Genomic DNA, 27,762 nt, shown 5'->3' on the forward strand with positions numbered 1-27,762 from the left:
GTATACTCCAGGAGTACTCAAGGCCATCAACTTGTTTAAAACCAGTATGGTGATTGATTGTAATGTTAATCCTGAGTATTATTTTTAAAAATAAATTATGCTAGATACACTTTAATTAACAAGACAGGGGTTTCCATTCACAAAAGGGCAAATTTTGCTGGATAAAATCCGTGTAGCATTGTCATACCCAAACTAGTGGATATGATGTATCCTTTTAACTTCAGTGAAGGGCCCTTTTCACTTTTAAAGCATTGTTGTTGCTGAAGTTCACAGCATAGCCTATTAGTGCTGCAGATTCTCAAAAACAAAAAAGATTGATGATGACTCAGAAGTGTACACATGTGACCGGGCAGAAGAGAACCTGTGCATCTCTGATGCTGCAGGAATTTTTTGCAATTGCCTTGCAGACCTTAATTTCCTCCTCAGAGCATTGTGATTGCTCTGTACATTCTATAAATTATTTACACCCTGATGGTACTAAACGACTACATTAATGGCACCTCTGGCTCCACATGATATCAAGAACTTTAATAATTCATCACTTATTATAGCTTACATCCCTGTAAATTGGCATGAGTGGGAGCTGAGTTGACAACATTGAGATAAGGCCTTCTGTGAGACCTTTACTCTCCAAACATCGTATCCATAAATATTCAGATATTAGTGGTGTTTAAAAATAAAGGAAAGATAATTGGCTATTACAAAGCTAGACTCTTTAGGTTATATTTATCAAGCATTAGATTACTTCAGGTTCTTAAGTACATCTTAGGGATATTCAAAGTGAAAATTTTTAAAAGATACTTCTTCATTTCAGGACTACCACTTTAAAAAAAAAAAAAAAGCCTAACACTAGCATTAGCTTATTATCCACACTAAATGGAATTAATGATTGGCCACTGGGAATGATGATGAGAGACTTTAAAAAATCATTCAAATTCTTAATCTAGGAGTTTTATATCTGATAATAGAAGTCTCCCAATTTTAGTCTTCTTCAGCTGTTTTGGAGTACTTTATTATTTTTTTTAATTTTTAAAAAGCATTTATTTTTGAGACAGAGACAGAGCTTGAGTGGGGGAGGGCACAGAAAGAGGGAGACACAGAATCCAAAGCAGGGTCCAGGCTCTGAGCTGTCAGCACAGAGCCCAACCTGGGGCTCGAACCCATGAACCGTGAGATCATGACCTGAGCTGAAGTTGGACACGTAACCAACTGAACCACCCAAGCACCCCTGGAGTACTTTACAAAAAGAAATAGGAAAGGCATGGTTATGGAAAGCATGTGTCTATGCACTCCCATATTCACATGTCATGATTAAATTCCAGAGTGAAATTTAGGTATAAAAGAATTTGCCCATTTCCAGGGAAGAGGGGGAAGGGTTAAGTTGATGTTGAATCTATCTTTAGTTCTCCAGTGACTGCACCTGAGTACTATCAATGTAGCTTTCAAAAAAGACAAAAAGGTTACTAAAGTTGACAGCTTGTAACCCTAGCATTTAGCACAGTGCCTGGCACATGGTACCTGATGAGCAGATCAATCCATATAATTCTAGTCAGACAGCTGGTATTTTGATAACTTAAAGTTATACTGATTCATACTATAGTAGTCCCCCTCCCCCCTTATTCACAGGAGATACATTCCAAGACCCCCAGTGGTTGCCTGAAACCATGGATAGCACTGAACCTTATATATATTACCATGTTTTTTCTGACACATACACACCTATGGTAAAATTTATAAATTAGGCACAGTAAGGCATTAACAGCAATAATAACAAAACAGTTATAACAATATACTATAATAAGAGTCAAATGAATGCAGTCTCTCTCAAAACACTGTGCTGTACTCACCCTTCTTATGATGCTGTGGGATGGTAAAATGCCTGCATGATGAAATGAAGTGAGGTGAACGATGCAGGCATTTGCAGCATAGTGTTAGGATCATCTGCTTCCAGATCCTGGGTGACTGTGAACACCTGAAGTCACAGAAAGCCACACTGTGGATAAGGGGGTTGGGGGAACTACTGTAGTTGTTTTCAATGCTAGCACTATTTTAGGAGTGTATTGTAGTTCACTGTTAGTGTTTTTAAACTTCCACCTAATGTGGATTTGTCACAGAAGGGGTCCACAGAGCCTCATTATGGGGTTCTGACCTCTGAGGCATATATTCTTTTTTTTTATCCATAATCAAAACTTTATTGAAAAACTGACACCAAAATAGGATATCACTAGTGTATATCTCACAGAATTAAAACACTGTTTTGGTAGATTAACTGGAAATACTGAACTGATTAGGCTTTTGGCGATATAACACAAGTTCAGGAGGTTTTGTGGATCATTAGTGTTGCTTTCTTCTAAATGAACACCCTTCTGTGAGTCTGGCCTTTCCTCCTGTTGGCTGGCACAACACAGTTGAACAGCCTACACAAAGAACCACGGTCTGAACATGGCTCAGACATCCATAAAATAGGAGTTTGGGTTTTGAATTAGCTGTTTCTTTCTTTTTTCTTTTCCTCCATTGAGGGCCAGTGTTGTAAATCTCTAGCCAAAGAAAGGCATATTAATCCTTTTGCGGGCCCAGGCAATCTGTTCTGTAAGGCGACACCCCTAGTGAGCGCCATGCCAGTGCACTTGCGGCATCTGAGGTATATATTCTTAAGATAGCATTGTCCTCTAGGGAGGCTCCAGAGTATTTCAGGTATCCTTTGGATTCTATCAAAAAGCCTTTAGAGGTTGGGGCACCTGGGTGGCCCAGTTGGTTGACTGATCGACTTTGGCTCAGGTCATGATCTCACGGTTGGTGGGTTTGAGCCCCGCATCAGGCTCTGTGCTGGCAGCTCGGAGCCTAAAGACTGCTTTCAATTCTGTGTCTCCCTTTCTCTCTGCCCCTCCCCGTCTCGTGCTTGCTCGCTCTCTCTCTCAAAAACAAATAAAACATTAAAAAAATTTTTTTAAAGCCTTTAGAAGTTTTTCAAAGAGATAGAGAAAATTAATCTTTCCCCCATTAGAGACACTGGACAGTTTTCACTGATACTTAATACAAAATAGTTTATGCCATGTGTAAGTTGGGTTAACTCGGTTGCTTTAGATTTTTTAAATTATGGTTTCCTTTAAAAGCGATTATCTGCTTGTCATTGACTTCCATGAGAGAACTGCAGGAGATGAATACAGTCAAGAGTTACATTGCCAGAGAGATTAGGGTTTGGGAAGGCCTTGGAAGCACTGGTATGGTTAAAATGAAAGCTCTTGGGGCACTTGGGTGGCTCAGTCGGTTGAGCATCCGACCTCAGCTCAGGTCGTGATCTCGTGGTCTGTGAGTTCAAGCCTCATGTCAGGCTCTGTGCTGACAGCTTGGAGCCTGGAGCCTGCTTTGGATTCTGTGTCTCCCTCTCTCTCTGCCTCTCCCCTGCTCATTCTCTGCCTCTCTCTGTGTCAAAAATAAAATGAAAGCTCTTAATCTATGAAAGGGAAAAAATTAAATTTCAGCAAGCATGAGATATGGAATTAAATCACACTGTGCTAGCCTGCTACACAGATGGTACTCGCTCTCTACTTGCCAGACCAACCATGTTGAAGCAGAAAGTGGACTATCTAACTTAAATTAGAAGAGCTGAATTTCTTCTTTAGTTGAAATGCCACAGTAAATATCTTTTGTGTAAAATTCAGTGTTTGTTGTTCAGTCGCAAGTGTGAATTGGATGAAAGTATCCAAATACAAGATTTTTATGTGGAGCAAATTCCTATTTTTCTCTCTCACGTTTCCCAGCACACACCTCTAGTCATGAGTGTCCTTGAGCTGATATCTGATGCCAGCCAGATACCTTGGAGTAAAGGTTTTAGAACTGTTGTGGAAAAGTGATGGCTTCATCTAGGCTTAGTTATGTTATGTGTGAATTAAGCTCCTAAGTGGAAGTGGCTGAAATTTTACATATGGACAGACACGGATCTAGCTGTGAACCAATTGTTCTGCTGTGATAGAGACATCATTCAAACCTGCATGCATCTGTCAACTCCCTGTGGTGGCACAGTGAGATAAAGTGATCTGTAATGTTTCTCTAGTGTGTCCCTATTGCTAGCCATATTGTAATGTATAATACATCTCTTGGGCAGACAGCTTGAGTGGGCTGGATTCCACTTCAGCCCTGTAAAGATGCCAGGAAGCATCAAGGTGAATTTTTAAAGCCTATTTAAATATTTAGACTCCTGACTAATTTCAGTGAAATCTCCGCTATATCTAACAAACCACGTGCTAGAAGTGAGATGGAATCTCAAGTTTATGGCTTCCTCACTGATTAGTTGTATGACCTTGGATTGACAAATTATTTATCTGCCTGTTTCTGTCTAGGGCAAGTGAGAATTGTAAAAGGATTTGCCTCATAAGGTTGTTGTGTGGATTTTTAGGCAGTTAACATGTATAAAATACGTAGGAGAGTGCCTACCACTTAATAAATGTTAGCCACTGCCACCACTAACAGTCATCGTCATCAACATAATTTAGAGATGAATTTTTATTCCCTGAAGTTAGATTGCTTTTTTTTTAGGAAGACCGTATCTCTATCAAGGATATGACCAACCTCAATTCTCATATAGAGGCTCACTATCTTGTTTGTAAAGTCAATCTTCTTTTATTTACACCTAAAGTATAATGTAGTATATTATTATGTATTATAATATTTATTATGCAAATTATATATTCATATTATGTTACTTTAAAGAAAGCATATTTTTTCTTTCAAAAATATATAAAGTATAGTCCATTATAAGAAAGTAGAAGATAATCACTAAAAGGGATGAAGGGACTCTATAATACTGCTGTGGAATGATCTATCTACAAGATACATTGTTATGAGAAATAAGTAAGGGCACATTACTGTATAAATTATTCCACCAGTTTTATAAAATTTTGCTAGTACGTGCATAGAATATTTGACAGGCTGCACAAGAAATGGTATATTTTCATTTGTTGCTGTTGGGGAGGAAAATCGTATGGCTGATGACAGGGTGGGAGACTTACTGTATTTCCTTTTATACTTTTTGATTATTGAACCATGTGAATGTATTCCCTAGTTACTTATTAAAAAACTCATAAAAATGACAGTTGGGCATCCAACTTTGGCTCAGGTCATGATCTCACGGTTCATGAGTTCGAGCCCCATGTCAGGCTCTGTGCTGACAACTCAGAGGCTGGAGCCTGCTTCAGATTCTCTGTGTGTGTGTGTGTCTCTCTTTCTGCCCCTCTCCCATTCATGCTCTGTCTCTCTAAATAAACTTTAAAAAATAAAATAAATAAAAAGCTCATAAAAATGAAATGTAAAATAGCTGTTTTGAAATCTAGATATTTATTCATCCCTTAGAAACATTTTTTTTTTTCGTATTAAAATTCACATTTGATAGGGCTTTTAGGTTGTTTTAGTCCCCGCCCCTTGAAGTCTGTTTTCCAACACTAAACTAAGAATGATCTTTTGTCCTCCATTAGGGATTTGAGTCATAATCGGTTGTCTAACTGGAACATCAGCTTGGAGTCTCAAACATTACAAGAAGTGTAAGTTATTTTTATTTGTTTAAATATTTATTAAACTCTTAGATTTGATGGTAAATTATGCATTTGAGGATGTTCAATCCAGAAATGCTATCAAAAAATTGAGGGAAAAAATTTAAAAGACATTGTTTAAAAACCTAAACTGTTGTCTTTGGCTTTGCTACTATTTCTGACTCTGGACATCGTGCCAGAGGTTGGTGATTAGTTGCAAACTGTGTAGAAATATTATTCTATCTACTTTCTTGGGACCAAAAATAAGATTTTTTTTCCCTCTTCGGAGTAAATATGTTTTGCTTGTTTTTTTGCCAATTTGAGCCAGTGAAACGCTCTATTGTGTAAACTTTTTTATGTCTTGACTTGTCCAAGATGGAGGCATCATGTCTAAAGTAGATTTACGTGAAATACAGTATTTTTTTTTGTTGTCTGTAATGTGGTGGTTAATATAGTTTCATTTTCTTTTTTTAAAATATGATTTATTGACAGATTGGTTTCCATACAATATCCATTGCTTATGCCAACAGGTGCCCTCCTCAATGCCCATCACCCACTTTCCCCTCTCTCCCACCCACATCTACCCTCAGTTTGTTCCTCAGTATCCAAGAGTCTCTTAATGATAGTTTCATTTTCTACTTCACTGAAGTTTTTCCTTTAATATTGAAATGTATTATTATGTACTTTTTGGAGGGAATTTTCTAAAATGATATTAATTATCAGTTTAATTTGTTTCTGACTGGGATAACTTGTTCATGCTGTCATTGTCCTTGCATTCTCTGCTTCCCCGCCCCAGTTGACTGGTTCTGATCTGCTGTGCACTGAATAAACAGTTGACAAGCTTATGAGCTGAAAGAATAGACCCTGAAGAAAGTCCTGAAAACGCGTCAATGGGAAATGCATGAGCTTTATTACATGGACTTTGTAACTTCACCTTGTTTCTTGGAGGCCTTTTACTTCTGGTTTCTTTGTATTCTAGATTATTGAGGTTGTTCAGTGACTGAAAACCAGATTAATGTAATGTGATTATATCAGATATGTACTAAAACATGCGAGACCATATGTTTAAAGAGCTGCTAGGACCAGATCGTGACATGTCACGTCATCTGTAAAATTAATGAATGATAGGGTCCATATCTCAGTGGGCAGATTCATCCATGGTCCCAAGCAACCCTCTCTAACTGTGAGTAATATCAAAAAACGTGTGTGTGTATTTAAGAAATTTACTTAATTAAAACTTTTATCTTATAAATAGATGTATAAAAAGATATAGATGGTTTAGTTATTTCTTCTTTAAGGAAGACTGAAATTAGCTGTCAGAAATGTAATTCAAGGACGTTGCTGGGATTAAAAATACTTCATGTGCAAAATATTGGTATCAATCATAGAGCTACACCATGAAAAAACATTTCTTATTAAAATCTTTAGTTTCTCAGCATAATGCATTTAGTCTATCTCATTCTGAGTCATAGGCCTTTTTAAATTTGGCACCTATCCTAAAGAATAATTATTAGGCAGAAACCAGAACTCAACAGGCAACATTTCCCTCTCTAAACTTTTAAATCTGTTTTTCCCCCTTGCCTAGGAAAATGAATTATAATGAGCTAACAGAAATCCCATATTTTGGAGAACCAACCTCTAATATTACTCAACTCTCATTGTAAGTAAGATTTCAGATCTTTTAAATTATGAATAGTACAGTTTTAGAATGTTTGTTTTAGGTAGGCTTTTTGTCGTTATTTTTTGTTTTGTCATTATTTAACATCCTTGTGGTCTGGGGTAGGTCTCTGTCAGTCGCTTCATTACAGTCTTTTTTTTTTTTTTTTTTAATAGAATCCATAATTTAATCCCAGAAATAAATGCAGAGGCGTTTCAGTTTTACCCTGCTCTCGAGAATTTAGATCTCAGTTCAAATATAATATCAGAAATCAAGACATCTTCATTTCCTCGAATGCAGCTTAAATACCTGTAAGTAGATTTATTTTAAAGTGCATGTTTATGTATTGATAGTTATCTTCCCAGAGATGTCTGTTATTTATTGTGATTTTGATATGCTTATGTGAAACAAACCTAGGGGCAGTTTTTTGAGGTTGTTGTTATTTCTCTTATCAGGAAATATTAAGTATGCAGGTTAATTTTTGAGATTTAATTCTGGATTGTGTTTTACTAAACAGTTTTACAAAAGGTAAATAGTGGTTTGTTAAATAGTGGTTTATCCTATACAATGATAATTAACGTGTGCGATAGTGTTTTACACTTTACAAAGCGTATTCATACATACCATTTGAACCTAAATGAAGTTGGTATTCTTATTTTGCACTTGCATAAACAAAGCAGTTAAATGATTTGTAAAGTTGTGTATAGTTGCTAAGTGGTAGAGCTGGTTGTCAGTCATAGACTTCAGGTAGCTGTCAGGTGGTAGAATGTTCCATTGCACTAAATTTTTTTGTTCTCTTGTTTATTTTAGGAATTTGAGTAATAATAGGATAACCATCTTGGAGGCTGGTTGCTTTGATAATTTATCTAGCTCCTTACTAGTGGTAAAGTTAAACAGGAACAGAATCAGCATGATTCCACCCAAGATCTTCAAGCTACCTCACCTCCAGTTCTTGTGAGTAACTAAATAGATGGGTTTTAAGAAGGTTGTCTTTTCTTTTAAATTATTTTAATTATTATTAGAGCAAATCAGCAAACCAAAGGTCTGACTTTTACACACTTTTTATTAAAGGGAACTTAAAAGAAACAAGATTAAGGTGATAGAAGGTCTGACATTCCAAGGGCTTGACTCCTTAAGGTCTTTGAAGATGCAGCGGAATGGTATTAGCAAACTTAAGGATGGAGCTTTTTTTGGCTTGGATAACATGGAAGAATTGTAAGTACTGTGAACTGGAATAGAATCTTGTTAGGAAAGGAGTCTGACTGAGACTTGTCAGTGCCCAATGGCTAAGATCGTTGCTTTAATTACACCCAGGTACATTAGTTCTTTCTCGCTTCTCTGATGTGAAGTAAGTATACACAGAGCTCTTTAAGCTTCGTTGTTGTTGTTTTTAGTATTTATTTATTTTTGGGAGACAGAGAGAGTCCAAGCAGGGGAGGGACAGAGAGAGACGGAGACACAGAATCTGAAGCAGGCTCCAGGCTCCGAGCTGTCAGCACAGAGCCCGGCGCAGGGCTCGAACCCACGAAGGGTGGGTAGAATTGGTTGACTTACTTGGGTTTAGCAAAGGTAGAGGCCTCACGGAGCAGGACCTCTTGAAGAGTTTTGGAATCTTCTCATTGCAGTGTCTTGTTCTGAACCATATTTTCTCCTTTCTTTCTCTAATTCTGCAGAGAACTAGAGCATAATAACCTTACAGAAGTGAACAAGGGGTGGTTGTATGGCTTGCGAATGTTACAACAGCTCTATGTGAGCCAGAATGCTGTTGAAAGAATCAGCCCTGACGCATGGGAGTTCTGCCAAAGACTGTCTGAACTGTGAGTGCTGGATGGCATTTGGCTGGAGGCTGTGAGACTAGAGTAGGTTGGGATAAGTCACTCCCATGGCCAATAATGAGATGGAACATCCTGCTTTATTAGAAGTTTGTTGAAAGCTCTAAATTTATCATGTAAATAGAATGAGAATAGGAAAATTGAATTAAAATACAATGAATTCCTTACCTTCCATGTTTCCGGTTTTTAGTGATTTGTCCTATAACCAGTTGACCCGCCTGGATGAATCTGCCTTTGTGGGTCTGAGCTTACTGGAGAAACTGAATTTAGGGGACAACAGAGTCACTCACATTGCTGATGGTGTATTTAGGTTTCTTTCCAATCTTCAGACACTGTAAGTACATCTGTCTTTTCTTTTTTGCTAATTTTTATAAAACAGTAAAGCAAATTAAAATAACTAATCATAAGCTGCACATTTATGTTTATGTTAACATTTTGCAGTTCTTCTATCTTAGACTTAGGGGCAAGACAGTCTTATTTGTCTCTGTCCTCACACATAAATCTTACTTGTCTCTAGCCAGTTCAGTTTGTACTTTAATTTCGAATTTAATCAACTGAACAACGGAGCATCTCTTGTTTCAGTTACCATGGAATAAAACACGGTTGCTAGTCAAGAATGCACATTTTCTTGTTCCTCCGACCTTGAACTACTTTCAAAACTGCTACTCGTTCAGAAGGATACAGGCTGTGTAGTGGGAACAGCTATGGCAGGAGCCCTGTTCAGTGCTGCTAATTTCCTGCATGACTTTGGACAAAAAACCTTAAATTTATCAATGAGCTCATGTGTGCTAGGTGCTTTCAGAATAACAGGATATTATTGCTCTTTTCCATATTAGGAGGCTGAGGTTCAGAGAGGTTAAAATGATTTGCTTAAAGTTATACAACTTGTATTCCCAAGTGGTCTTTCATCCAAGTACTAAGCAGGCCTGACCCTGCTTAGTTTCAGAGACCAGACAGAATCAGGTGCGTTCAGGGGAAAGTCACACAGCTTGTCAATGAGCCAGGTCTGTTTGACACTGGCTTTTTACCATACTGCCTGAAAAACAAAATCACTTAACCTTCTGTGTCATTTTCTTTTTGTCTTCCTCCAGTGGAGGAGGGGCATAGGAGTAAATGGTTGCTATAGGCAATTTCCACTCTAAAATTCTGGGTTTCTGTAAGTTGGATGTTTTACTCTGTCATGAAATGTAATTGAAAGAAGAGGTATTTTAACGAAATACAGTGATTTCAAACAGAGCAGAATAAGAGAAAAAGGCTAATTAGTAGAATTTGTAGATTGTAAAGTTCCTGAATAGGGGACTTTTTGGTCATCATATTCAGGGTTGATAAATGATCTCAGAAAAGAGGCAGGCTCCCAAATTGGAGACCTAGCCATCAGCGAGAAAGTTAGCGTGATAGTTTTGTGAAGGTGTGTATATACCTGCACAAGTTTATTGGAATTTTTTTTTTTTTTTTTAGCTTAATGAGGTATTTTTTCCTTCAGATTTGGCCCTGGAAAGTTAAAAGTGATTTTTTTGTTGTTGTTCTTTTTTCTACATTATTAGAGGTGAACCTAGACCAGCTTAAACCCAGGAACTTAGATGCAGCTGCAGCCTTTTGGCATTTCAAAGACTGGCAGTCAGGTTCTTTCAGTACCACAGATTATTACTTTTAATATTAAAGTTGAGGAAAATAATCGCAGAAGTAAATGATTGTCTAATGCCACAGAGACGGTTAAGGCAGAATTAGAATAAGATCTGAGAAATTTTGGCTTTAGATCAATACTCCTGCCGGAGTACTTACTCATTTTGTCCAGTGAGTTGTATTTATGCTGTGCTATGGAGGAAAGTCTTGAAGAGTTGAGTCATCAGTTGTTTCAGTGTTTATCGCTTAGTAAAATAAAATGAACCCGTTGGCTTTCACTTCAAGTAAAGATATAGCTTAATAGGAAGCGTGATCTCCTATCTCCTGTTACTGACACAACTTTAAATGTCTCATTAAGAAAAGAGCTTTGTGTTTATTATGAGATGACTTAAGGAAGCAAAAGCGATTATCTATAACTGGTACTTCTTCCAGCGGGGCATTGTGTAGTACAATTGCATTTCCTCTGAGGACGCAACAGTGGATTTTAAAAGATCCATACTTTTCCTTTTAAAAATAACAGTGATCACTCTAGCGCATGGGTGTATCAGTGTCACTTCCCAGGGGGCATGTTTAATTGCTGTCAAGCTATGAAGCTCTCTACTGACATAATTCTTTGTCAGCCATTTTAGGTTTAAGGGCCTGCGGGAAGGATTGGGTCACCCAGAAATCCCATTAGTCTAAAATCACATTTGTAAGGCATATCCCCTGCATCTTGAAATCCTCCTGCTTTTTGCAGGACCCTGACTATAATTTTAAATATGCTAACACAATCAGGGGCTGTTAGCTGGGAAGATTAATACTCTTACCACGTTGCTTAATTTATTTATCAAGGCCAGCTTAATTCTTTGCTTATGAGAATCAGTTCTTGCTTGCTTATTGCAGACATTCTTTAAAAACCGTAGTCAAGTCTTTGTCATAAATAACTGTTAAAATAAGGATGAAAATTAGCATCGCCATGCCAGGATGATGCCCAGTGCTATAATGGTCATGTTAACTAACCTAATCTGTCTTTCCCTAACATTTTTGTAGAAACTTAAGAAACAATGAAATTTCATGGGCCATAGAAGATGCTAGTGAAGCGTTTGCAGGACTCACAAGTCTCACTAAATTGTATGTATTTATACTATTTATGTATGTTTACAAAGGTGTGTTTTTAAGAAGCAGTTGTATATGTGATTGGATTGTCTTTTTGCTGTGTCTGGAAAGTCAGCCTCTTGACTCATCCACTAAAGGAAGAAACTGTTGTTTATCAAGTTTTTTGTTTATCAGTGGTTTTAAATTTTATTTATTTATTTAGTGGCAAGACACTTTTTTTTTTAAGTTTATTTATTTTAGCGAGAGCATGCATGTGCATGCATGAGCTGGAGGAGGGGGCAGAGAGAGAGAGGGAGAGAGGATCCCAGGCAGGCTCCCACACTGCCAGCACAGAGCCCAGTGCAGGGCTCAAACCCATGAACTGTGAGATCTTGACCTGGGCCAAAATCAAGAGTCAGACACTCAACCGATTGAGCCACCCAGGTGCTCCTTGGTGGGACACTTTCTACTGAAAGAGCTTTCTTATGGGCACTCAAAGAGAAGTTATTCATGGAACTAGAATTGCTCTTCCAGAGTTGAACCAGTATTATTCTTCTTCCTCTTTTATTTTTTTTTAATATTTATTTTTGAGAGAGGGAGAGAGAGAGAGGAGGAAAAGGCAGAGAGGGGGGAGACAGAGGATCTGAAGTAGGCTCTGCACTGACAGCCGTGAGCTTGATGTGGGGCTTGAACTCCTGAACCGTAAGATCATGACCTGAGCACAAGTCGGATGCTTAACCAACTGAGCCACCCAGGCACCCCTATATTCTTAATCGTAAGAGATTTATGGGTAATTTATCTAGCGAGAGAGGAATTCTCTCAAGTAAGATTTTAGGTCTTCTCTCCTGAGAATTTCTCCAAGGCTTTACACTTGTCTGAATTTCTTTGACCTGATCTTTTGCTAAGAAGGGAGAAACTGGGACTATAATCCAGTTTATTATATGAAAACTAGCAGCCCATCAGTGGTCCAGATGGCTGTTCACAGGCACCTCGTTGAGCTTCAACCTGTTAATAGAAGCCTTCATTCTGTGTTTTGCATTGGTTGGTAATAAAGGTTCACAACTTTCTTAAAAATGTATGTTAAACTTATTTTCACTTTTTATAGGTAAATGTTTGCTTTAATGAATTAAATTTTGCTTAGTGGAGGCTTTATTAGAAAGGTCTGTTTGTATTTTAGGATCTTACAAGGAAATCAAATTAAGTCAATTACAAAGAAAGCATTCATTGGTCTTGAATCCCTTGAGCATCTGTAAGTATTTTGCATCTATTTTGCTCCGTATATAAATAATCTTTGCTATTAGCAGAGGTTCTCATGACCATTTAAAGTGTTTATATAACTTAATTGTAGAAATGTGACCGGTAATGTTTCATTTCTCTTCATTTCAGAGATTTGAACAACAATGCTATAATGTCTATCCAAGAAAATGCTTTCTCTCAGACTCGCTTGAAAGAACTGTACGTAACTTCAGTCTTTTTGTCACCAATCATTAGATCATTATCCATGCTTGTTTCTAAACATGATGAATGTGACCTATATGTTTCCAAAAGCACACGATTCAGGCAGGAAAAAAAAAAAAAAGAAAGTGTTAATATTCAGTTACTGTAGTGGCTGGATATAATTTTTAAATAACCCAAGATTGAAAAGCCCAGAGTTTGTGCCACCAAGACCTTCTGTTTTGCCTGTGCTGCTAATGCTTATAGTTGAAGAGACCTTAGCACTGCTCCTTGTGCTTGTTGTATATCTTCCTGTTCCTTATTCCCCCTGACCTCCCATTTATTTTTGGATTATTGGAAAAATGTGTTCCCAGTCCCCTTAGGGTGGATCACAGTTCAGGTATTAGGTAATTTGTTGCATATAATCTAGCACTTTCAGTATAATGATCAGAGGGGATGTTTCTGATATGGGTGTTCAAGCTACTAAAATGGTCAAACACTGTTAAATAGTTGTAGTGGAAAAACACACTTTATACCCTTTTTCATTCATGGTTTTTAAAAAAATTATGTTTAGGGTTTTCCCAGGGGGAGGGGTGGTTAGTTGGGCATTGGTATTCATTTTAACCTTTGGTGATTTGAATATTCAGCCAGTGTTAAGAATCAGTAGACTAAAGCAATTTATCTTGCCTTGCCTGAAAGCTACTCAGAGGAAGGACTGTGGTCCCAAACTGGTGCATCATGAGATAAGGCTAGAAGTTCATAGGAAGCATTCAGAAGCTTTTAGAGCAGTTTGACATTACTGTGATACTTTTGTTGAATTTTATGGAAGTATTAATCTACAACAGATTGGAAATTTTAAAAAGTGGTTCTTCATCACAGGTAGTTTGAGATGCACTGGAAGTGTGTGAGTTCAAACTGCCTAGATTTCAAATTCTGCCCCATTCTTTACAGCTATGGGACATTGGGAACATTTAGCCTAAAACTCAATTTCCCTTTTGAGAATGGGCATTGTACCTCTCTTAGAGTTATGTGAGGATAAAATGAGGTAATTTGTTCATTCAAGAAATATGTATTGTCATCTGCTATGTAAGGTACTGTTTTAGGTGGTAAAAACACAGTGGTGAACAAGACAAAGTCTCTGTTCTCATAGCATAGTACAATAAATTCTGGTAAGGAAGTCAAAGAATAAATCAGTAGATACATAATATCTCTCATCAAGTAATAAGAGTTCTGAAGGAAAATAAAGGCGGGTCAGAGGTATGGAGAGTCATGGGGATTGCTATTTTAGTTTTTATTTTTTTTAAATGTTTGTTTATTTTTGAGAGAGAGTACAAGCGGGGGATGGGCAGAGAGAGCCGGAGACAGAATCCAAAATGGTCTCTGTGCTGACAGCAGCAAGCCCAATGTGGGGCTCAGATTTATGAACCACAAGATTATGACCTGAGCCGAGGTCAGATGCTCAACCAACTGAGCCACCCAGGTGCCCCTGGGATTGTTATTTAGATAAAGCAGTGATGAAAGGCCTTTTTGAAGATAACAGAATTTGAGTTAGTGAGTGGCAAAGCATTGAATACTAGTTGAAGAGCATTCTGCACAGAGAACAGCAAGTGCAAAGGCCCTGAGGTAGAATCTTGTTTCTTGTGCTTGAAGAACAGCAGAGACACTAGTGTGGTTGGAAGAGAGCGAGAGGAAGAGTGCTTAGGAGATGAGGTCAGAGATTTAAGCAGGAACCAGACCAAGTAGGGCTCAATGAGTTATGAGAAGTTTGGATTTTTTTTCCTCTAAATGTCTCAGGAAACTTTGGAGGGTTTTGAGAAGATGCTCAGTACAGAGCCTGGCATGGCACACAGTAAAAGTTGAATAATATTAATAATAAAAATAAAAATGTTATGGAAATAACCATTAGTTATTTTCTGCCAGACTTTCAGGTAGCTCTTTTTTTTGAGGGGTGGAGTCTGTTGAGATATTTGAGATATTTCTCCTAGGCTTAATTTTTAAGGGTACAACCTAGTGCATATATTAGTATTACCTTTTTTTTTGCCCTTGAGAATCTGAGGGCCACCAATGAAGTTTTAACTCTTGTCATGAGAACTCAGTATAAAATGTAATTTAGACAGTAGGCGAGAGCAAATAGTGTAGTTTCATTCTTTAGTCATTTGGTAGTTTGAGAATTGGTTTGAACAAAATGCTAGTGGAGGAGACTCTAATGTACCTTTTTTACTGAGACATTTTGGTTGCTTTTGGTTGATTTAAATCTAAGTCATATTTACAATACTGTTACATCAACATTTATTAAAATATATCTGTATGCTTCTTGGTATCCTTCAGTGCTTTGCATAAATATTAGGTGGAGATGGGAGAGTTGTATGTAAATTAAAAATATTTTGCATTAAACTTCTGTAGTCATGGTAGAAACATTAGAAAGTACAGTTAAACCAAGGAGAGCCAAGTCCCCAGATGCCCACTACTTAAAGACAACCACTATTAATATTTTGGTGTGTATCTTTTTGAGAGGTTTTAACAGGGTACTCTGTTAGGTACTTGGGGGCAGGTTGGTTAGTGTGTGAGGGGGGAAAGATGCAAAAGAAACAGAAGTAAAGGGAAGTAATGTGAATTCAGTGGTATCTGTGTCCAGGCACTATGCTAAATGCTATATTTAAATTTTTTTTTGAGGTAGGCATTCTCAAACCCATTTTCCAGAAATAGAAATTGAGATTTTGGAGACATTAAGTATTTTGCCTGAGGTAAGTAGCAGAATTAGGATTGAGTCCAGGTGTCATGAGCCCAGCTTATACCTAAGAAAGCATAGATCAGACCATGTGACTTCTCTATTCTTAACCTTCCATTGGCTTCCCATCACATATAGGGAGGAAACACCTTAAGTTCTTTTCTCAGTTTGCAAAGCACTTGCATGGCTTGGTCCTCCTTGCCCTGCTCTCTGACCTTGTTCCTGTCGCTGTCCCCTCCCTCACTGTGCTCTAGGCTCAGTGTCCTCCTTGCTTTGCCTTGAGCACCCTAGGCATGTCTGCCCCAAAGCCTTTGCACACAATTTCCTGTATCTCCGACACTCTTAACCTCAGGTCTTCGTGTGATTTACGGTCTTGCTCCTTTCAGGTCTTTGCCCAAATGCCCTCTCTTCAAAGAATCTTACCCTGACAACTTTATCTAAACCAGTAGCTACCGTGTCTGTATCTTTGCCTTAGCTTTGTTTTTCTTGCTGGCACTTACTTTCTGACACTGTACCTTGCCTTTATTTGTTTATTGCTTGGCGCTAATGAATAATGTAAGTTCTGTGAGGCCTGTATCCCCACAGCGCAGAACAGTGCCTCACATATAGTAGACTCAAGTATTTCTGTGTCTGTGAATGAATATAACCTAAGAATCCTATTACATTTGAAAGGTAACTTTTGGCCTGATTAAGTAAAATTACCCTTAGTTAAATAAGGCTTTTGAGATACCATTGAAGACTGATTGAAACTTCTTTGGAATCAAATCTTAGATACTTTAAAACTAGATGAGGATCTTGGTGATGCACACAAAGCAAGTTACAGTGTTCTCAAAATCATTTGCTCTCACTGCTGCCAAGTGGATGGGACATTCATGGGTCAGTAAGAGAAAAGCTATCTGATTTTTCAGATGTGTTTTATAGGCCTATTATATACAGACAACAAACAAAATTTCACTGCCTCTTAGTTTGAGTTTGCAGTACACATTGTCACAGGGTGAAGTGTTTTCAGTCTTGATGAAATAATTTGAAAAGAGTTCTGTCCTCTCCACAACAGACATGCTCTGTGTTCCAGTGTATATGGTAAACTTTTCTCCAAACTTTCCTGGGAAAAAGTTTAAACCTCAAAAATTGAAAAGAAGGTACAGTTAACAGCCATATTCCCTTTTTACCACTTGTTAACTTTTTGCTAAATTTGTGATCTGTTTCTCTCTTTCCCTGCTCCCTTCCCTCTCCATCTCTTTCTATCTTTGTCTCTCTCTCCTCTTGACACACACTGTTGTTTTACTTAGCCATTTGATAGTAAGTTGCAGATATCGTAATTTACCCCTAAATATCTCAGTATGTATTTCCCAAGAACAAGGGTGTTTTCCTATATATAGCCACAGCACTGTTAGTGAAATTAACATTGATAAAGTAATATTAATTGACCTGCAGTCCATACTCAGATTTCCCCAATGTCAAAAAGTGTTCTTATAGATATTTTTTCCAATCAAGAATCATGTACCATATTTGGTTGTAATGACTTGTTAGTCTCCTTTAATCTAACATAGGTCCTTTACCCTTGTTTTACCTTTTTCTTAATGTCTTTCATGACACCGACGTATTTGAGGAATCGAGGCTGACAGTTTGAGTTTTTCTTGTGGTTCAATTCAGGTTAAACATTTTTTGGTGAGAAAAATGCATAGGTGCGCAGTAAGGTCTCAGTAGTCAAGAAACTGAGAATGAAAAGTAAAAAGTACTTGTTTTCTGCTTTGTTTCTGCAGGATTCTGAACACAAGCAGCTTACTCTGTGACTGTCATTTGAAGTGGTTGCTTCAGTGGCTGGTTGATAATAACTTCCAACATTCTGTGAATGTAAGCTGTGCACACCCTGAATGGCTAGCAGGGCAGAGCATCCTGAATGTGGATCTGAAAGATTTTGTCTGCGGTTTGTATTTTTGTTTTAAAATTTTGTATACTATACATCTACTGTCTTTTTTATTATTTTATTTTATTATTGTTATATTTTCATCATGATAGGTATACTTTTTAATCTCCATCCGCTATTTCCCCTCTCTCCCCTACCTCTCGAGCCCCACCTCTGGTAACCATCAGTTTGTTCTCTATAGCTAAGAATCTGTTTCTTGGTTTCTCTCTCTCTCTCTCTCTCTCTCTCTCTCTCTCTCTCTCTCTTATTCTTTAAACTTTGCTCGCTTGTTGTGTTTCTTAAATTCCACATATGAGTGAAATCATATGGTAATCGTCTTTCTCTGACTGACTTATTTCACTTAGCATTATACTCTCTAGCTCCATCCATGTCATTGCAGATGGCAAGAGTTCATTGTTTTGCATGGTTGAATAATATCCCATTGTGTATATGTATCACATCTTCTTTATTCATTCATTCTAAATGGACACTTGTGCTACTTCCATAATTTGGCTGTGGTAAATAATGCTGCAGTAAACATAGGGGTGCATGTATCCCTTTCAGTTCGTGTTTTTGTATTCTTTGGGTAGATACCTAGTAGTGTGGTTTCTGGATTGTAGAGTAGTTCTGTTTTTAATATTTTGAGGAACCTCCATACTGTCTTCTTCCACAATGGCTGCACCAGTTTGCACTTCCTCAACAGTGTAACAGTGCAATTCCCACATCCTCGCCAACATTTGTTATGTCTTGTGTTTTTGATTTTGGCCATTCTGACATGTGTAGGGGTGATATCTCATTGTGGTTTTGGTTTGCATTTACCTGATGATGACTGCTGTTGAGCATCTTTTCATGTGTCTGTTGGCCATCTGTGTGTCTTTGGAGAAATGTCTTTTCATGTCTTCTGCCCATTTTTTAATTGGATTATTTGTTTTGGGAGTATGCCCTTGTATCAATTCTTCATATATTTTGGATATTAACCCTTTGTCAGATATGTCATTTGCAAATATCTTCTCCCATTCAGTAGGTTGCCTTTTAGTTTTGTTGATGGTTTCCTTTGCTCTGCAAAAATTTTTTATTTTGATGTAGTTCCAATAGTTTATTTTTGCTTTTGTTTCCCTTGCCTCAGGAGACATATCTAGAAAAAATGTTGCTGTGGCCAATGTCAAAGAGGTTACTCCCTGTGCTCTATTCAAGGATTTTTATGGTTTCAGGTCTCACGTTTTAGGTCTTTAATCCATTTTGAGTTTATGTTTGTGTATGGTATCAGAAGTGATTCGATTTTCAATTTCATTCTTTTGTATGTAGCTGTCCAGTTTTTCCAACACCATTGGTTGAAGAGACTGTTTCCCATGGTGTATTCATTCCTCCTTTGTCAAAGATTAATTGACCATATAGTTGTGGGGTTGTTTCTAGGTTTTCTGTTCTATTCCATTGATTTATAGGTCTGTTTTTATGTCAGTACCATATTAATTACTACCACTTTGTAATATAACTTGAAATCTGCAGTGTGATACTCCAGTTTTGTTTCTCTTTGTTAAGATTGCTTTGGCTACTTGAGGTCTTTTGCAGTCCCATTCAAACTTCAGGATTGTTTGTTCTAGTTCTGTGAAAAGTGCTCTTGGTATTTTCATAGGGATTGCATTAAGTGTGTAGATTGCTTTGGGTAGTATAGATATTTTAACAATATTTTTCTAACACATGAGCATGGAATGTCTTTCCATTTCTTTGAATATCTTTCACCAGTGTTTTACACTTTTCAAAGTACGGGTCTTTCACCTCTTTGGTTAAGTTTATTCCTAGATGTTTTATTATTTTTGGTACTATAGTAAATGAGATTGTTTTCTTAATTTCACTTTCTGCTGCTTCATTATTAGCGTATAGGAATGGAACAGATATCTGTACATTGGTTTTGTATCCTGCAAACTTACTGTATTCATTTATCAGTTCTAGTAGTTTTTTGGTTGAGTCCTTAGGGTTTTCTATATGTAGTATCATGTCATCCACAAATAGTGAAAGTTTTACTTCTTCCTTACCAATTTGGATGCCTTTTACTTCTCTATATTGTCTGGTTACTGTGGCTAGGACTTCCAGTAGTCTGTTGAATAAAAGTGGTGAGAGTGGACGTCCGTGTCTTGTTCCTGACCTTGGGGGAAAAGCTTCCAGTTTTTCACCATTGAGTATGATGCTGAGTGGGGTTTTTCATATAAGGTTTTTATTATGTTGAGATATATTCCCTCTAAACCTACTTTACAGAGGGTTTTTGTCATGAATGGATGTTGTACTTTGTCAAATGGTTTTTCTGCATCTATTGAAATGATCATATGATTGCTTTCCTTTCTCTTATTGATGTGATGCATCACATTGATTGTTTTGTGAATATTAAACCATGCTTGCATCCCAGGAATAAATCCCTCTTGGTTGTGGTATATGATTTTTTTAAATATATTTTTGGATTTGGTTTGCTAATATTTTGTTGAGGATTTCTACGTCTATATTCATGAGAGATAGTGGTCTGTAGTTCTCTTTTTTTATAGTGTCTTTACTTGGTATCAGGGTGATACTGGCCTTGTAGAATGAATTTGGAAGTTTTCCTTCCTCTTGTATTTTTTGGAATAGTTTGAGAAAGATAGGTATTAACCCCTCTTTAAATGTTTGCTGCAATTCATCTGTGAGGCTGTCTAGTCTTGCACTTTTGTTTTTGGGGAGGTTTTTGATTATTGATTCAATTTCATTGCTGATAATTAGTCTGTACAAATTTTGTATTTCTTCCTGCTTTGGTTTTGGTAGATTATATATTTCTGGAAATTTATCTATTTCTTCTAAGTTGTCTAATTTGTTGGCATACGGATTTTCATAATATTCTTTTATAGTTATTTGTATTTCTGTGGTGTTGTTATTTCTATTTAATTAGTAATTTTGTTTATTTGGGTCTTCTTTTTTTTAATGAGTCTTGCCTAGAGGTTTATCAATTTATTGGTTTTCAAAGAACCAGCTCCTGGTTTCATTGATCTGTTCTATTGTTTTTTTAGTTTGTATGTCATTTATTTCTGCTCTAATTGGCACTATTTCCTTCCTTCCTTTTGCTAGGTTTTGGTTTTCTTCTTTTTCTAGTTCCTTTAGATGTAAGGTTAGGTTGTTTATTTGAAATTTTTCTTGCTTCTTGAGGTAGGCTTGTATTGCTATAAACTTCCCTCTTAGAACCACTTTTGCTGCATCCCAAAGATTTTGGACGCTTATGTTTTCATTTTAATTTGTTTTTATGTAATTTTTTATTTCTTCGTTAACTCATTCATTCATTCATTCATTCATTTGCATAAAGATTTTATTTTTAAGTAATCTCTACACCCAGGGTGGGGCTAAAACTTAACGACCCTGAGGACAAGAGTTGCATGCTCTACAACTGAGCCAGCCATGTGGCCTGACACATTCATTGTTTTTGTTTTGTTTTGTCTTTGTTTCTTTTAATTTTAGAGAGAGAAAGCACAAGTAGGGGACAGGGGGAGAGGGACAGAGAGAAGGTGGGGAGACAGAGAGAGATTGAGAGAGAGAGAGAGAGAGAGAGAGAGAGAGAGAGATTGATTCCTAAGCAGGCTCCATGCTCAGCATGGAGCCTGACACGGGGCTCAATCCCATGACCCTGGGATCATGACCTGAGCTGAAATCTGGAGTTGGATGCTCAACCGACTGAGCCACCCAGGTGCCCCCCATTCGTTGTTTTAATGGCATGTTATTTAACCCCCATGTATTGTGCTCTTTCCAGATTTTTTCTTGTGGTTGATTTCTAATTTCATAGCGTTGTGGTCAGAAAAGATGCATAGTACACACTGTCTTAATAACAAGTAAAAAAAAAGAAATTAAACCAGAATGCTTTCTCACTAGCATATCTATTTCCATTTCTCTGTGTTCTTCTCTGAAATTTTTATCTTGTTGTTAATCGTAGGTTAAATTTTGTGTTCTTTGACTTAGTATATCATAAGTAGTTTTTTTCCTCTGTGTGTTCTTCAGTGATCATTTTTAATGTCAGTATAATAGCATCTTTATGAATGTAGGCCTTTCACTTTTAGGGAGTTGTTAACCTTAAAATAAATTTCCAGGGGCGCCTGGGTGGCGCAGTCGGTTAAGCGTCCGACTTCAGCCAGGTCACGATCTCGCAGTCCGTGAGTTCGAGCCCCGCGTCGGGCTCTGGGCTGATGGCTCAGAGCCTGGAGCCTGTTTCCGATTCTGTGTCTCCCTCTCTCTCTGCCCCTCCCCCGTTCATGCTCTGTCTCTCTCTGTCCCAAAAATAAATAAATGTTGAAAAAAAAAATTAATTAAAAAAAAAAAATAAATTTCCAGTAGTAAGATTCCTGAAACAAAAAAGTAATGATTTTTTTTTTAAAGTAGATCTTAAAAAGTGCTACCAGGTATTTTACAGAAAGATAGCACTTGTTTATGTTGTCACCAGCAATGTATGAATATACCAGGTTCATGTTGTTTCTGTTTTTCATGCAGTTTCTTAAGACTAAGGTGTTGGAATTTTTGGGAGGGGAATGGCGGACAGTCATGGAAAAGTTGTCATGATTCTGACACTCATAATTTCAAGTATATATCTATATTGTTCTTTTCTCAAGCTTGGACATTTTTCCTTTACACTTACATTTCGTTTAAAGTGGAATAACTGGTTCTTAGCCTTGGCAGCAGAACTTTTAGATCAATGTGTTTGTGTTGCATGTCTCTAGTATCTGATCATTTAGATACCCATGTATGGCCAGATCTGTTTTTATAATCTCCTTAAAAATACTGAGGACACTTGGAAGTTCAGGCCCACAAAATGCTTATTTTTTTTTTTTACATATTAATGACATATTATTTATGAATCATAGTATATTAGCCAGTCCTAAGACTGTCTTCAGTTGGACATTTAACATGTTTGATATTTCTCACTATTTTAGGTGAGAGTTACCCACATACAAAGTATATTATGTTTGTTACTCCCCATAAAATATAATAGAATCATAATTCCTATTTTCTATATTGGCACGGAAAAGAATGAGTGTTGTTATATACATATTTTCATATGTAAGCTCTGTGTATACACAAGAGCTAATAGGATTAGAACTTGTCTTGAAATTTGAATCTGGGTTTTTCTTTTTTCCCTGTAACTGGTAATACTTAAGGAAGGACATTCTAAGCATACGTGACTGTAAGGGATAGTAAAAAATGATGCTAAGCCCTAAAGTCTGAAAACCTGGGTTCCGGTTCAGCACATGTCTCTGAATAAGTTGTTTGACCCTCTCTGGGCCTCATTTTCCTCATCCTTAAACCAAAGAATTGGATGCTAGTTCTGTAGTCTCTGTCTTAATATGCCATTTTGTAAACAATGCACAATTTTACATTATTTGTTTCAAAAGCTGTGGAAGCAAAAATAAGTAAGTGACTTGGCTCCTGCCCCATTTTTTTTCTCTTAGATGATTTTCTCAAGCCACAGATAAGAATGCATCCTGAAACTACAGTTGCTCTAAGAGGCACGAACGCGACTCTGACATGCACCGCAGTGAGCAACAGCGATTCGCCCACGTCTACTGTGTGGCGCAAAGACAGTGAAATCTTGTATGATGTCGATGTTGAGAATTTTGTTCGTTACCAGCAGCAAGCTGGAGAAGCTCTGGAGTATACGAGTGTCCTACATCTTTTCAACGTGAATTTCACAGATGAAGGAAAATATCAGTGCATTGTTACTAACCACTTTGGTTCTAATTATTCTCTTAAAGCCAAACTGACTGTGAATGGTAAGGAATTCTGCTCCCTGATAGTTTTATAGTTAGAAGTGTTTTTCATGTTCAATTTTTGAACCACCTAACCAAGAAAATGAGGCTAGACCTGACATTTAAGGGGGCATTTTACTGTTTTGTCTTTAGGGTTGTGATAATATATAGACTGGATTACCATTTTGCCTACTTACTGTCCCTAACTGCTCTTTGGTTGAGGATAAGGGGCAATTCCATGGCCCCAGGAAATAGGCTACATTTATTGTTATTTATGCTTTTGAAAAAATTCTTTGGAAATTCTCTATTCTTTCTAGAACCATAATTTGGCTCTGAAAACTATGAAATTTATTCCTGACACTGTTCACAGGGCTTTCTAATAATTGGGAGTATTTAGGGCATTTCTAGGTACAGTATCATTATCATTGTCTGAGTGTAGTCACACAGAATCATTTTTTAAATTAATGCTCTTTTTCACTGTGGTTTTAAAAATAAATTAATAAATTAATTAAAGAAAATAAAACTTCTCCAAAATAGTTTAATCTGTCCCCTATCAGATTGAATAATTAAAATATTTTGGGTTTTGTACAACCAAAAGATGTATTTGTGTCTTTCTCTTTTTTTTTTTTCTAAAGATTTAAAAAAAAATTTTTTTTAAAGTTTGTTTTTGAGAGAAAGAGACAGAATGCGAGCCGGGGAGGTGCAGAGAGAGAGGGAGACACAGAATCCATCTGAAGCAGTTTCCAGGCTCTGAGCTGTTAGCACAGAGCTTGACGTGAGGCTCGAACTCACAAACTGTGAGATCATGACCTGAGCCAAAGTTGAACACTTAACCACCTGAGGTGCCCCAGGATGTATTTGTGTGTTACTTCTGTGTTGTTTTATGAGATTTTTGAAAGCATAAATTTTTTCTTATCATGCATTTGCCATGCCAGCTGTGTAGATGTTAGTTTGGAAAGCACCATTTAGTATCTTAAGTAAACATAGCAAATAGTGAGTTCTAAAATAATGGAGCCCAGAAAGGTTTGTGGCCTTCTGCCTTCCTTGTCCCCATCAGAGACATCAGGTGGATGTGGCATGCATTCTGGAAGAATTTAGTCATCACTGTACTCCAAGTATTCTGAGGTTTTGGGAGAAGAGATGCCCTCTGAACTTGTATTTACTGTTCATCCAGAGAACATGTCTTCTCAAAGAAATAGAGTATTTACAACAGTTGGTATTGTGCCTAACAGATTGTCTCATTTATGTGTGTATGTAAACATGTGTATGTGTATTTCCCCACCCACCCACTTTTTTCGGTAATCTTTTCTTGGAACAGAGATGCCATCTTTCCTGAAAACTCCAATGGATCTAACCATTCGCACTGGTGCCATGGCCAGATTAGAGTGTGCTGCAGAGGGGCACCCTGCACCTCAGATTTCCTGGCAGAAAGATGGTGGTACTGACTTTCCTGCGGCTCGAGAAAGGCGCATGCATGTCATGCCCGAAGATGACGTCTTCTTCATTGCCAACGTGAAAATAGAAGACATGGGAATCTATAGCTGCATGGCACAAAACAGAGCAGGAGGCCTCTCAGCAAATGCCTCACTCACAGTATTGGGTATGTGTGCTGCCCTGTGGGTCCCTGCTTTGCTTGGAACCTTTTTATAGGGGGCCTGCTCTGATCTTCATGGTGAAAAAAAAGTCTAAGTTTCAGATTTTAATTGTGATCCTTGTATCTCTGTCACTGTATTTTGCCAATACACATGGGGTTATGTCAGCCTAGGATATCTGTGGATCAGATAACTGAAATCTGCGAAAGTAATGAAGGCAGAATTAGAGATCTTCATGACATGAATTGAAAATTCGGATCCCTTTATCCTGTCCCTCTGGAAGGTTTCTACTTCATATATATGTTTTTTCACCTGTTCAGCAGTGAGTTGGCAGTTGTTTTATACTGCTTCATAGTGAACTCAGGGCAATGTAATTGTTTTTCCCATATTTTATTATTTTTTAATATAATGTCAAGTTAGCTAACATACAGTGCATCCCTTAGTTCATTTTTTTTTTTTAATTAAATGCACCAAAAATGACCTGTCTTTTGGTTAGATGTCCTGTTTTCCTTCCATTGTGTCCCTCTTCTTCCTGTGTTCTGGTAAATTGTCTTTTCCCTAAAGAGTTCCCTTGACAAGCCTGTTTTTTTTTTTTTTCCTTATGAGAATACTTTTCTTCATGGGACTCAAATCATGGGCAGAGTCTGCTTTCTAGTTTTCTATTCCCCTAGATGTTAGGTTTTTTTAAGTTTGTTGCTTTGTGTTATTTACTCGCATAATCAGAAAAATAAGTTTGTTGTTTTAAAAATTTAGAATATACAGAAGATTAGAAAAAGGGAAAGTCACCAAAACACTGTTAAAGATTTTGGCGTGTTCTGGACCTTTTTTTTTTTTTTTTTTTTTTTTTTTAATACATTTTCACGTAGTTATGTATACCTACTTCTTTCCTCTTAAATATTGTGTCAAAAGGGTTACTCTGTCATTAAGTCTTGAAAGAATACCATGTGGCTATACTATACTCACTCATTTTCCCGCTAGATTTAAAGATCTTTTTCTTTTGGGGCGCCTGGGTGGCTCAGTCGGTTGAGCGTCCGACCTCGGCTTGGGTCATGATCTCACAGTTTGTGAGTTCAAGCCCCACATCAGGCTCTGCGCTGACAGCTCAGAGCCTGCATGGAGCCTGCTTCAGATTCTGTGTCTCCCTGTTTCTCTGCCCCTCCCCAGCTCACACTCTGTCTCTCTCTCAAAAATAAACATTAAAAAAAAATTTTTTTTTAAAAGATCTCTTTCTTTTATGTTTAAAAATTGCACCAATGTCATAATAAACATCTTTGTGTATAAATCTTTGACTTCCTTGCTTAGGATAGCTTGCCCAAGGTAGAATTAGTGATTTTTGAGGCTTTTGCTTTTCTGGAACATGAACTTCAATCCTCCTACGGGCATATGAAAGTGCTTACTTACTTCATTAACACCTCATTTGTCTAATTCAGTAGAAATCAATAAATAAAATTGTTTAACATGATTCTTTTGTACATCTTTCTGTAAGAGACACCCTCATTTATCAGACCCCTGGAGGACAAGACAGTAACCCGAGGTGAAACTGCGGTATTACAGTGCATAGCGGGAGGAAGTCCTGCTCCTCGCCTCAACTGGACCAAAGATGATGGGCCACTGCTGGTGACAGAACGGCACTTCTTTGCTGCAGCCAACCAGCTTCTCATCATTGTAGATGCTGGCCTGGAAGATGCTGGAAAATATACCTGCATCATGTCTAACACCCTTGGAACAGAACGTGGTCACATTTACCTCAATGTCATTTCATCCCCCAATTGTGACTCTTCCCAGAGTAGCATTGGGCATGAAGACGATGGCTGGACCACAGTTGGCATTGTCATCATTGTTGTGGTCTGCTGTGTTGTGGGCACCTCTTTGATCTGGGTCATTGTTATTTACCACATGAGAAGGAAGAATGAAGACTATAGTATCACAAACACAGGTGAGTGGTACCAGTTAACACCAATGGCTTGTACTTGAGTCAGGAACATAATGTAGGATTTGTCGTAAAATATAAAAAGCTATGGAGCTTTGATACTTTACATGTGGTAGAAGGAAGAGTTTCTTTCTTAAAGTGTCCACTTCCTCCATATAATAGAACCTTTCTGATTAATAATTTTAAGAATTTGTAGATACTCCCCCAAGACTTTGCTCTCATAAACACATTACAGGTACACCTTCTTTCTTTAATGCCAAGGGCTCATTTCCATCATAGCTTCCCTTTGGGAAAGAGTGGAGCTCTTATGACTGGGATCAGCCTTTCATACCCCTCCCCCGGAAATCCTGAAAGAGAAGAGGCTCAGTCAGATAGATCGTGAAAGTTTGCCTATGGATAAGATTTCAGACTTCAGGTTCTGCTTCTTTTAGTAATACTTTTTTTTTTTAATGTTTATTTATTTTGAGAGAGAGAGCGCGTGCACACATGAGCGGGGAAGGGGCAGAGAGAGAGAATCCATGCAGGCTCTGCACTCTCAGTGCAGAGCCCAATGTAGGGCTCGATCCCACGAACTATGATCTCATGACTTGAGCTGAAATCAGGAGTAGGATGCTTAATTGACTGAGCCACCAAGGCGCCCCTTAAAATGAAGCTTTGAAAAGAATTTTAGTGAGAAATAGTTTAGGGGAAAATTCTAAGAGCTGTCGAGTTCCTAGG

General features: G+C 37.6%; 1 protein-coding gene and 1 pseudogene across 5 annotated transcripts in view; one reads left to right on the plus strand and one right to left on the minus strand.

Moving 5' to 3' along the window:
• Nucleotides 1-27,762, plus strand: part of LRIG2 (leucine rich repeats and immunoglobulin like domains 2) — a 62,187-nt gene that overhangs the window by 24,926 nt on the left and 9,499 nt on the right. For 4 of the 5 annotated variants that reach the window (XM_025935102.2, XM_086717865.1, XM_086717867.1 and 1 more), the window contains 14 exons: nucleotides 5,472-5,537; nucleotides 7,111-7,185; nucleotides 7,359-7,493; nucleotides 7,993-8,136; nucleotides 8,254-8,397; nucleotides 8,856-8,999; nucleotides 9,205-9,348; nucleotides 11,667-11,747; nucleotides 12,889-12,960; nucleotides 13,098-13,166; nucleotides 17,637-17,800; nucleotides 23,227-23,547; nucleotides 24,842-25,123; nucleotides 26,602-27,051. In XM_025935102.2, coding sequence (XP_025790887.2) covers nucleotides 5,472-5,537; nucleotides 7,111-7,185; nucleotides 7,359-7,493; nucleotides 7,993-8,136; nucleotides 8,254-8,397; nucleotides 8,856-8,999; nucleotides 9,205-9,348; nucleotides 11,667-11,747; nucleotides 12,889-12,960; nucleotides 13,098-13,166; nucleotides 17,637-17,800; nucleotides 23,227-23,547; nucleotides 24,842-25,123; nucleotides 26,602-27,051 — 2,291 coding nt within the window. The remainder of the gene's footprint in view (nucleotides 1-5,471; nucleotides 5,538-7,110; nucleotides 7,186-7,358; nucleotides 7,494-7,992; nucleotides 8,137-8,253; nucleotides 8,398-8,855; nucleotides 9,000-9,204; nucleotides 9,349-11,666; nucleotides 11,748-12,888; nucleotides 12,961-13,097; nucleotides 13,167-17,636; nucleotides 17,801-23,226; nucleotides 23,548-24,841; nucleotides 25,124-26,601; nucleotides 27,052-27,762) is intronic. The other variant, XM_086717864.1, reaches the window with a different exon arrangement.
• LOC147578258 (small ribosomal subunit protein eS27-like pseudogene) lies at nucleotides 2,335-2,617 on the minus strand (annotated as a pseudogene).

The sequence above is a fragment of the Puma concolor genome, chromosome C1, assembly GCF_028749965.1.
Source record: "Puma concolor isolate L17-30 chromosome C1, mPumCon1.1.hap2, whole genome shotgun sequence".
NCBI classification, from domain to species: Eukaryota; Metazoa; Chordata; class Mammalia; order Carnivora; family Felidae; genus Puma; species Puma concolor.